This window comes from Garra rufa, chromosome 4, assembly GCF_049309525.1.
Source record: "Garra rufa chromosome 4, GarRuf1.0, whole genome shotgun sequence".
In the NCBI taxonomy this organism is placed as follows: domain Eukaryota; kingdom Metazoa; phylum Chordata; class Actinopteri; order Cypriniformes; family Cyprinidae; genus Garra; species Garra rufa.
In genome coordinates this window covers 21,875,775-21,888,478 of record NC_133364.1, presented here as the reverse complement: position 1 = coordinate 21,888,478, position 12,704 = coordinate 21,875,775, and the positions used below count along the sequence as shown (strand labels likewise).

At 35.9% G+C, this 12,704-nt stretch overlaps 1 protein-coding gene across 1 annotated transcript in view; it reads right to left on the bottom strand.

Moving 5' to 3' along the window:
- cacna1c (calcium channel, voltage-dependent, L type, alpha 1C subunit) overlaps nt 1–12,704 on the bottom strand; it is a 140,453-nt gene that overhangs the window by 39,460 nt on the left and 88,289 nt on the right. Inside the window, exons 11-17 of the mRNA XM_073837781.1 lie at nt 11,643–11,684; nt 10,840–10,943; nt 9,484–9,656; nt 4,044–4,134; nt 1,989–2,015; nt 1,441–1,601; nt 372–597 (exon numbers count right to left, since the gene is read on the bottom strand). Of these exons, the coding sequence (XP_073693882.1) occupies nt 372–597; nt 1,441–1,601; nt 1,989–2,015; nt 4,044–4,134; nt 9,484–9,656; nt 10,840–10,943; nt 11,643–11,684 (824 nt within the window). The remainder of the gene's footprint in view (nt 1–371; nt 598–1,440; nt 1,602–1,988; nt 2,016–4,043; nt 4,135–9,483; nt 9,657–10,839; nt 10,944–11,642; nt 11,685–12,704) is intronic.

Genomic DNA, 12,704 nt, shown 5'->3' with positions numbered 1-12,704 from the left:
GTAAACCACGATATTACTGTCTTACAGAAATAGCTCTGATAATTCACTGTGAACCCACTGTTTCCTTTCCTTCCTCATTTAATAATACGTAATGTAGGCATATTTTGGTTTTTGTTTTGAGAAGTTTTTACAGTTTAGGAGCTAAACTAACGATTCACATTGCATTTTCTACGGAAAGACCAATCACAACAGACTTGGCCAGCTGACCAATCAGAGCAGAGTAGGCTTATGGAAGGAAGGGGCTTTAAATGTATATTTTGAGAAAATCACAATGCTTTTCTGAGCTTAATGCATTTAAACCTGTTGTACGGAACTCCAACACAATATTAGGACACTTTAAAATACCATATGACCTGCGTTTCAAAACATACCTGGTGATCTTGAAGATGCGGAGCAGACGCACACAGCGCAGCACAGAGATGCCGAGGGGTGACATGATCTTGGTCTCCACCAGGATGGTCTCTAGAATCCCACCGCACACCACAAAACTGTCGAAGCGGTTGAAAAGGGAGACAAAATAGGCCTGTAGGCCGAGGCTGTACATCTTCAGCAGCATCTCACCAGTAAACAGAGCCAGCAACACCTTATTGGCGATATCTGTAAGCACAGAAACAACACATCCATTCACTATGAAATTTATACAGAGGAGACCTGGAAAGCTGTTCCATACAGTTTTTTTAAGATTTTTTTTTTTAATTAATACTTAAACTGATCAAAAGTGAAAGTAAAGATATTTATGATGTTAAAAATGTATCATGGTTTCCAAAAAATATTTAGCTGCACAGCTGTTTTCAACAAAAAAGCACCAAAATCTGCATATTGATTTCAGTAACAGCAGCTGCTGAAAATTCGGCTTTGCCAACACAAGAATAAATTATATTTTAAATATTAAAGGGATAGTTCACCCAAAAATGAAAATTTTGTCATTAATTACTCACGCTCATGACGTTCCAAACCCGTAAGACCTTTATTCATCTTCGTAAAACAAAGATATTTTTGATGAAATGTGAGAGCTTTCTGACTCTGCATAGATGGCAACACAACTGACACTTTCAAGGCCCAGAAAGGTAGTATGGACATTGATAAAATAGTCCATGAGACATCAGTGGTTCAACCGAAATGCTATAAAGAAAACTAAAATAATGACTTTATTCAACAATTTTTCTCTTCTACGGTTGACAGTTGAACCACTAATGTCCCATGGAGTATTTTAACAATATCCTTACTACCTTTCTGGGTCTTGAATGTTTCAGTTGTGTTGCTGTCTATGCAGGGTCAGAAAGCTCTCGGATTTCATCAAAAATATCTTAATCAGTGTTTCGAAGGTCTTATAGGTTTGGAACAACATGAGGGTGAGTAATCAATAAAGGATTTTGACCGCTTAAGAATGCATTGTTGTACTTTACATTGAAATATGTACAGTATTGTAATGTTAAGTACCTTGTACATTGGTAAGCCATTCTGGCTGCTGGTGGTGCTCAGAGGCAATGGTAAGTGTGTTCAAAAATACCAGGAAAATCACCAGCCAGTAGAACACATTTGACTTCACTGCTGCACGGCACGTGCGCCGACATAACCGATTCCACCGCCGTGAATATCGACTGCAAACACAAAGAGAGGGATAGAGAGAGAAATATAATATAAAACATTAAAAATTCAAAGCCTGACACCATTCTTACCAGCCGGGATGAATATCCTTTCAGTATTCATTAAATGCACTTTTTGGAAACATAACAACTATGTGTGTTTGCACTGGCAGTGATTGTAAATGCTCCTGCTCTCAATTCTTTTGGCAAACAAATCTAACCTGGATTATACTGACAGTCTGAACTTGTTAATGGATGTTCAGCCACTGATTAGAGGGCAACCGTGATGATCAAAACACAACACCGACATCGAAACACAACAAACAGACACGCACAAACACATATATATGAAGAGCAGTAAGGAAGGCAGCCTCGCCTTCAGACGGTATGTAATGTACTAACCTGAATTTGGATTTGGAGATCCTATTTCTGGAATGGAAAACAGAATGTATTATACATACAGAACAGACACGACATCATGAAGGACAGTGTTTCCACAGAGACAGCAGAACTGGGTGGGCAGTCAGGTGGGCCTACTCATACATCATCACTATTTTAGAGCGCCCCCATGTGGTGCTAAAAGACGATGAGCAGGAGCAACTGAGTGCCACCCACATATAAAGATAGATAGATACAGGTGAGGTCAAAATGTTTACATAATTGTTTTAGCAAAATAAGAGGGATTGTACAAAATGCATGCTATTTTTTATTTAGTACTGACCTGAATAAGATATTTCACATAAAAGACATTAACATAAAGTCCACAAGAGAAAATAATAGTTGAATTAATAAAAATGACCCCGTTCAAAAGTTTACATACGCTTGATTCTTGATTTTTGTTTAGTGATAGTTGTTCATGAGGCCCTTGTTTGTCCTGAACAGTTAAACTGCCCGCTGTTCTTCAGAAAAATCCTTCAGGTCCCACAAATTCTTTGATTTTTCATCATTTTTGTGTATTTGAACCCTGTCCAACAATGATTAAATGCTTTTGAGATCCATTTTTTCACAATGAGGACAACTGAGGGACTCATATTCAACTATTACAGAAGGTTCAAATGCTCACTCATGCTTCAGATGGAAACACAATGCATTAGGAGCCAGGGGTGTAAACTTTTGAACAGATTGAAGATGTGTACATTTTTCTTATTTTGCCTAAATATAATTTTTTTTTCATTTTGTACTGCCCTTCAGAAGCTACAGAAGATACTTACATGTTTCCCAGAAGGCAAAATAAGGTAAATTTACCCTGAACTTAAAATTCAAAAAGTTCACCCCTGGCTCTTAATGCATTGTGTTTCCTTCTGAAGCATCTGTGAGCATTTGAACCTTCTGTAATAGTTGCATATGAGTCCCTCAGTTGTCCTCAGTGTGAAAAGATGGATCTCAAAATCATACAGTCATTGTTGGAAAGGGTTCAAATACACAAAAATGCTGAAAAAAAACAAAGAATTTGAACTGAAAGTTATTTCTAAACAAAAACAAAAACAAAAAAACAGCTGCAGACACAGTAACAACACAATATTAAGAATCAAGCGTATGTAAACTTTTGAATGGCGTAATTTTCTTTTTTTGGCTATATGTAAACGTCCTTTATGTGAAATATCTTATTCAGGTCAGAACTAAATAAAATATAACATGCGTTTTATATTATGCCTCTTATTTTGGTAAAATAATTAATATTTTGCAGATTCTGCAAGGTGTATGTAAACTTTCGACCCTTAACTGTAGATAGATATATCGATTGATCAATAGATAGACCATTTAGATATATATATATATATATATAGATAGATAGATAGATAGATAGATAGATAGATAGATAGATAGATAGATAGATAGATAGATAGATAGATAGATAGATAGATAGAAACATCACAGTGAGTGTTGCATTGCTTTGACAAAATTTTGTTTTCAGAAAAGACTCATTTACAGGAATACATTTTTGTTAAATTCCATTCCAACCTATGGTATGCATTCACATTTACGAGAAATTAAACAGTGATATAACTTTTCACAGATTTTTTATATCTGTGGAAATGTTTATAAATAATTACTGTTATGGCTGTGTATTGCATGAATGTTCCTATCTGTGTTTGTGACATAAAACACTGATCACTAACAGGGCAGATCAGCTGGAAAACAGACGACAGCAACAGATGCACAGAGAAAAAAAACGACACTGAAGATCACGGGAGCGCCAGGAGCCGCCCACTGGTCCCTGCTGACCTCGCCTACCAGCTTACTGGCATTAAACCATTTAAAACTAGCTCTCAACCTTACAGCTGATATCTTTATAAATGTCTGAATACTGAAAAACGTAAGTCTGAAGAGAATTAAAAATGGAGGGGGATAAATATTCACTAATAGAGGAATTAGAGGAAAGGAGGAGAGAAGATCAGGAAGGAGAACAGAAGGAGGAGGAGCAAAGAGGAGGAACGGGATGCTGTGGGGACTTACGCCATGCGAGTACAGCAGGTCTCTCCCTCCATGTCTCCAGCTGGAGCATTATCAGTGTTCACTGACTCATTTTCACTGGCCGGCATACTCACTGCATGAGAGAGAGGGAAAGAGAGGGAGAGAGAGAGTGCGATGAATTACCAGTTAAAGATGATACTCACTGCTCATCAAAGGCTGGTTTCACACACATACGCACACAGCTGACTTTCAACCCCTAAGGAGCCCTCACTTAAGCTTTTACTCTGACACATTGACAGCAGACATGACCAGGGTTAAACATGAACACTTACCAGTTGACAAATGTGAAAAATAACTGGCCTTGGCAAGTGAATAAAATGGAGTAAGAACAATATTCTCTGACTAATTCAAAGAAAAACAGTTTACATATACACTAGCAGTCAAAAGTTTTTCAAAAGTCTTCTGCTCAAAAAGCCTGCATTTACTTCATTTACAAAATACAGCAAAAGCAGTAATACTGTGAAATATTTTTACTATTTAAAATAACTGTTTTCTATTTGAATATATTAAAAATGTAATTTATTCCTGTGATCAAAGTTTAATTTTCAGCATTATTACTCCAGTCTTCAGTGTAAAATGATCTTTCAGAAAACATTCTAATATGCTGATTTGCCGTTCAAGAAACATTTTTTATTATTATTATTATCAATATTTAAAACAGGTAATTTTTTTAGGATTCTTTGATGAATAGAAAGATCCAAAGAGCAGCATTTATCTGAAATAAAAAGCTTTTGTAACATTATACACTGTACCATTCAAAAGCTTGGTGTTAGTATAATTAAAAAATTTTTAAGAAATTATTGAAATTAATACTTGTATTTAGCAAGGATGCTTTAAATTGATCAAAAGTGATGATGAAGACATTTATAATTTCACAAAAGATTTCTATTCATCAAATAAACCTGAAAAATTTCTGCTCCGCTGTTTTCAACATAATAATAATAATAATTAGAATCAGAATATTAGAAAGATTTCTGAAGGTGACTGGAGTAATGATGCTAAAATTCAGATTTTAAATCACATGAATAAATTACATTTTAAAATATATTCAAATGAAAAACAGTTATTTTAAATAGTAAAAAATATTTAATTTTTTTTTACTATTTTTGCTGTACTTTGGATCAATGCAGGCTTGGTGAGCAGAAGAGAAGAGAATTTTACTGTTCAAAAACTTTTGACTGGTAGTGTGTTTAAAACATTCCTCACAGCAAGCCACTAAAAAGAATACATTAGGAACCAAATCACAGTGTTTGTTCACAATGTTTGTGACAGGTGCTGTTTCACTGAGAAACAGACTATATTCTTTTATATATGATGCATCAAGAAAACCAAAGCTGTTTGTCACTATATGCAAATAATAATAATACAAATCTAAATCACAAACTCAGCTGTCACAAGGACAAAACTATAATATAAAACATGCTAAATTAGACCTATTAAACAGGCAAAAAGGAAAAGAGATAGAATAAATAATACACGTAAAGAAACTTGTTAAGAATAGACTTAACAGTCTTGATGACAACCAAGCATTTTGTCCATATCCATGCTCAGATGTGACCTTTAATGTTTAATATGGACCATATGTGACAATGTCTGCTCCAAGAAGTGTTTGAAAAGAATCAAATACCACAATTCATCAACACACACACACATACTATGTGTCATACAAATCAATCTTGATTAAACTAGACCTCAAACCACCAGCAAATGAAACACTTAATGATTTAAATGAGTTCATTCAGATTACAAAACAAAACCAAAGTTAGACAAACTTACCCAAAAACATCATGACTGTTTTTTGATTCAAAACAATGCTATCTACCAATCAGCATGCAGGCCTACGATTCCATCTCATTAACATGCAGAGGGGGCGGGGTCAAGCAGGGTCTCTAAATTCCATGCTGCATTTTCATTGGCTCTGATCTTTTCCGCTAATTCTATTTCTTAATTAAAAAAAACACATTATCATCCAGAGTACACCACCCTTGGAAATGGGATTATGGGATTATGCTTGATCGGATATTCTGAGACAGGATTACAGATGTCGAATAGTGACATTACATCATCAGTATGGTGATGATGCATTGTGAAAATTGATGTGTTGAATGAAAATGAATATTGCTTCTGTAATTTTTCCCTCTTTTTAAAAAAAAAAATGTTTCAGATACAATAGATAACATAAACACTCTCTCTATAAACACTCTACACAATCTCACCATGGCTGTCAAAGAGAAATCACAACCTCAGAGTCAGAACCATGTGAACCGTGGTGTGCACAGCAGAGCTGTTTCTATCTAGGCATCACATGCAGATCACATTGAAACAGGAGCCTGATGTGTGACTAAAATGTACTACAAAGCACTTGATTCTGATTAAAATACCTGGAGGAAATAAAACGACATGCTATAAGTCCAGATATTTTAAAGAGAAAAACTTCTACCACCCCAAAAGAGCAAAGAGTCTACATTTCAAAACTCTTATTTTCATGCCATCATTCAGAAATCTAAAATACGGAGAACTGAGCAGGGAGACCCCATCACCCTCCGTACCCAGATTGACCTGTCTGGTCGGGGAAGGATGGGTTGGGGGGGTCAGTATAAAGATCTGGGGGGCCATGCAAACGCCAAAAGTAAACCATAGTTGCTATGGAGACGCACACGCCTTGCGAAGCAGAGCTGCTTTTTTCTTCACCGCTCCACGGATGTACTGTAAACGATGAGTCTTCCCTGAAAACAACAGAGCGAGACTCAAACAGTCAAAGACAGACACACAAACAGAAAGAGAGAGAGAGAGAGAGACGCCACTAGCCCTCTCTGTCCCAAACATTTATGGCTAAGAATGACAGTCACAACTAACTCAAGACACTTGACACAAAACACTTAACATAAAACATCACTGTTAATACAAAAAACACAAATAATCTGTTAAAAGGATTAGATCACTCCTGAAATAAAATTTCCTGATAAGATGTTCATGTCTTTCTTTTTTCAGTCGAAAAGCAATTAAGGTTTTTGAGGAAAACATTCCAGGATTTTTCTCCATATAGTTGACTATATGAAGGTCTAAAGGTCTAAATTGCAGTTTCAATGCAGCTTCAAAAAGCTCTACCCAATCCCAGGTGAGGGATGAGGGTCTTATCTAGCGAAACAATTGGCCAATTTTTTTAAAAAGTATAAAAATATTAATACATTTTCTAAGCTCTACGATGGCCGTCTATGACTTTACGCATTACATAATCATGTGGAAAGGTCACGCGTGGTTAGTTTTTCATCTCTGTACTTTGGTTCAAAAGGTAGGGTAGAGTGAAAAACTCCATCTCATTTTCTCCTCTAACTTCAAAATCATCCAACATTGTTAATTTACCTTTTTTTGACTACGTAATGTTTGAAGTAAAGCTACACTCTTAAAAATAAAGGTGCTTTAAAAGATTCTTCACAGCGATGCCATAGAAGAACCATTTTTGGTTCCACAAAGAACCATTCAGTCAAAGGTTCTTCAAAGAACCATCTCTTTCTTACGTTTTTATAATCTGAAGAACCTTTTTGCCACAAAGAAACAGAACGTTTCTTTAGATGTTAAAGGTTCTTCTATGGCATCATGAAGCACCTTTATTTTTAAGAGTGTAGTACAAGGCCAGCATTTGTGGTTAAAAGGTATATAAATTGTTTTGCTAGATAAGATGCTTTTTCCTTGGCTGGGATTGTGTAGAGCCCTTTGAAGCTGCATTGAAACTGCAGTTTGGACCTTCGACCTGCTGATCCCCATTTATGTCCACTATGCTGAGAAAAATCCTGGAATGTTTTCCTCAAAAACCTTAATTTCTTTTTGACTGATGAAAGAAAGACATGAACATATTGGATGACATGGGTTTGAGTAAATTCTGGAGTGAACTAATCCTTTAAGTTATTGAGGTGCAGTTCTATTTTGTGCCACTAGATGTGCATCAGCATGTGGATTACAGTATATCTGTATATACTGCACGTGTGTGAAAGCGTTTTCCCATCTGATCTCATTTAGGGGCCGGACTGACAATACACAATCTCAGGCTCTGAAATACCAGAGTCAAAAATAAGACTGAATACACACACATTTACACACATACACACACACACACACACACATGTTGGGTTTACATGTTTTATGGGGACATTCCATAGGCGTAATGATTTTTATACTGTACAAACCGTACTTTCTATCACCCTACACCTACCCTACACCTAAACCTAGCCCTCACAGGAGATTGTGCATACTTTTACTTCATCAAAAAAACTCATTGTGCATGATTTATAAGCCTGTTTCCTCATGGGGACCTGAGAAATGTCCCCACAAGGTCAAAATCTACTGGTATTCCTATCCTTGTCTGTATGTATATATGTATATATCCCTGAAAGGACTTCCCATTCACATCTATTATACTTTATATAAACAAATTATACAACCCTAAGCCTAAAACTGCCATTCTTAGACATCTTTTTCTATGTACTGTAGATTACTGTCTAGACGTTTTGTGAACCTTTTGTCCTTATGAAGACAAAAGACCCCCACAAGGACGTTCTGTCTGTTTCCGCTTGCTTCTTTACAAAAATTTCATTCCTAATATGGATAGCAAAACCTGCCTGAATACAAACTCAAATCTATCCTTTCGAGTTTTAGTTTGTGGTGAGTTCCTCTCATCTGCAATATCTTATCTAAATATTGTGTATACAGTAATATGAGCAAATACTTAACATCTGTCTCAGCAAGCAAGACAAATATTTCTTTCTCCAAAGTTTTTGTGCTCTATAAATCTGACAAACCAAGCAAGCATGTTATCAGCCAAACTCACAATCAATAAAGGTGAGCTTTAATTAAATTGAAAGCGAACCGAGTTTTTATAATGACAATAAACATCATATATGGACATAAGTGACCCTGGACCACAAAACCAATCATAAGGGTCAATTTTTGAAATTTATACATCATCTGAAAGCTGAATGAATAAGCTTTCCATTGATGTATGGTTTGTTAGGACAACATTTGGCTAAAATACAACTATTTGAAAATCTAAGTATTGCGACAAATTGCATTTAAAATTGTCCAAATGAAGTTGCAATGCATATTACTTATCAAATCAAATCAAATTTGTGTTTTCAGTGAACATTACCCAAAATTGCATATTTACATACTATATATCAGACAAGCTGCTTGAAGGATATCAGGCCTAGATCATGATCAAGTGCCAGAGATAAAGGAAACTATTTCATGTTGCTATTTATAGACCTGAAAGTATTTGAACCTAAAAGGTAACATTTCAATGTCCTCATTTGCATTTAAAATCAATATATTTAATTTGCATTGACAACGCTGTTGCAAAACGTCTCAGATAACAAACTCAAAGCAGATCAATTAGCTCCACCCTGGTGCTTCCCTGTTTCGTACTTACGATTTCTAGGCTTGTCATCATCCAGTCCCTCGTCGTCATTCTCAGGGTCGATATCCTCCGCCTGCGTGATCCAGTCCAGGTAGCCCTTTAGATCCTCCTCCAGCTGCTGCTTCTCACGGAGCTTCTGGAAATCGCCACGAGCTTTGGCCTTTTCTCGCTCTTTAGAGAACTCTCTGAGAAATGGAAAGAGAGAGACTTTCTCTAAATATCTATCTCTTCAAATAAACAGAATGAATATGTTTAATAGTTAGAAAAAAATGATACATTCAGTATTATAAAAAAAGACACATACACTACACAACTGTTCAAAAGTTTTTTTTAATGCTCATCAAGACAGCATTTACTGAATTTTGTCAAAATCACATCAGAAATGGAAATACTGTTAACTATATATGTGACCCTGGACAAAACCAGTCTTGAGTAGCACGGGTATATTTGTAGCAATAGCCAAAAATACACCGTATGGGTCAAAATGATATATTTTTTTTAAATGCTAAAAAGCATTAGGATATTTAGTAAAGATCATGTTTAATGAAGATATTTTGTAAATTTCCTACTGTAAATATATCCAACAATTGTAACATGCTTGGCTAAGAACGTCATTTGGACAACTTTAAATTTTTCTCAATATTTTTTGCACCCTCAGATTCCAGATTTTCAAAGTTGTATCTCGGCCAAATATTGCTCTATTCTGACAAACTATACATCAATGCTCACTGACCCCAAACTTTTGTACAGAAGTGTATTTCAACTGCAATAAACAGAACAAGATATTCACTCACAACAGGATCATGAATGTGTATTTAAGGGGAAAAGGGAAATAAAATCGCTCTGACCCATGATAGACTTGTTTTAAACACAAAAAAGACAAAGGAATATAACAGAGCTCTCTCACACACACTCCCTCCAACCAAAAAAAAAAAAACTGAGTTAGAAATAAAGAAGATGAAGAGAGAATGATAGAGTGTCCCTTACCCGCTTAAAACCCCCAGAACCAAATTAAGAACAAAAAAGGAGCCAATGATGATTAAAGTGACAAAATAAAGCCATGGCCAGGAATTCCCTACAGCATCATTCACCTGGGAATGGAGGGAAGGATGGAGTATGGGGGGAGAGAGGGGTGGATGGATGGATGAAGGGGTACAGTTGAAGAGGGATGAATGAACAATTAGTATGTGTCTGCTGGACATGGGCAGTTCTACATAACCCCTCTCTGGCTTGCTCAATCCCAGTGCTTTGAGAAAGAAAATGTGTTCAGAGCTTGTTCTATTGTCCAAAGAAACCACACACTCACTTACACACACACACACACACACACACACACACACACACACACATTCAGAATACAATGCTTACCCGCTCAACACACCCAGAACCAGATTTAGAACGAAAAAGGATCCAAAGATGACCAGACTGACAAAATAGACCCACGGAAGCTCATAACCCATGGCATCCTGCATCTGAGATGAGGAGGGGACAGTTAGAAGAAAGAAAGAAAAGAAAGAAGAGCAGAGCGGGGAGGAAGACAGTCAGCGGAAATGAGTGCAGTGAACAGCACATGCTTGTCCCTCAGAAACCCAGAACATCAAGAAAACCCATGAAGCATAGAGCATTTTCAACAGAGAGAAAGACAGAGAGAGAGAGAGAGAGAGAGAGAGAGAGAGAGAAGGACGTTCAGCTGAGTCTGTTTGGCTGCATTAAAAGATGTCATCAGGAAAACCGTCAATCACTTTAAGTATCTGGAAGAGCGCAGAAGATACAGTAAAGATGTGCTTTAGAGAGCAGCTGTGATCACACACACAGGGCTCAACAGGATTTTTTCTGTTAGCGGGTCAGGCCAATAGTTCTGTTTTTTACTTGCAAACATTTTCAATGGCCCCACCATATTAGAATGTTCAATATTTACTTTTATACAACAGTTCTTTCTGGTCTTTGAATGTGATTGGCTGAGAGGAGTGCGATATTCTAGTGATGTCGGAACTCAAATCGTTCTAAATACACTATAATTTTAGAAATATTACTGTTTTTTAGGGTAGAATGTACTTATTTAAACTTCAAATATGTGGTTTGTTAAAGATCATGTCTATTTAAAAATTTGCTTTGAAGTTTTCAGAGTCAGCAGCATTTAGTGCTCATGAATCAGCTGAGAACAGCCTTACCTCGGCCAGTTCCTCTAGAATTTGCCACGGGCTCTGATGTCTCTATAGAGGTTAAACATGAGATTTTTGGTCTCAATAATCTATTATTATCTATAATTTACCTTATGTAAATTGAATACTTTATATCAGAGCGCTGTCTTTGTACTTTTGACTTTTATACTGAAAAAAACTGAAACAGGGTTGTAAACAAGGAAGTTACTTTTACTTTTAACAACAGCTTGTAAGACAAAGTCAACAAATGCACTGAGCAGTGCTGTCATCGGAAACCACACTTAACAGATGAAAGGATAATACGACAAAGATAATGTTTTATTGTGAATATCAGATTGAGCTGAAGAGTGAATGCTGTATCAGATGTAGTTAATCACACTCACTCAGACCATCTCTCATAATACTCTTCTCTACATAATACAGTGAGCTTTTATTATAGTAATACAATAAGCTTTCAATGAAGCACATCAATTCCTTTGTTTCTAGTTCTAAAGTGACATTGTCATATTAATAACGGAGGCTTGGCTAAGCTTGTTAAACTGTCAACTTGAGATTTGAATCTGTGGCGGAAGGAAGTAGTTTGCACAAAAGAGGGTTTTCAAAGACACTCCGTTGTTGTTTTTTTATTTATTTACACACACACTTGTGCCATCAAACTGTTGTATAAATGTAATATCACACTTGTGTGCGATATGGCTGTATATCGTCACACTGTGATTACCTTCGTCCCGAGTGTGGTATTATTTTCTAGAAATATTTATCTGTTTTATATACTCATTTTTTATTTACAATTTTTGCATTCAATAAAAAATATACAGCTAAAATGAAATATCTATAATATAACATGTATAAACGATGCAAGATATTGGTTTGTAATTTTCAACACAAATTTAACTGATATTTTTCAATTAATTTCTACAAATTCAAAGCATTATAATGGTGAAGAATCAGCAGAATAATTTCAAAATGTATCAAAAATCCAATGGTTTAAGTTTGCAAGGTGTAAAAATGGATGCACAAAATCAATGCATGTAAACCTTTAAGTAGCAATGTAGCTCTGCTTGTTGTTGA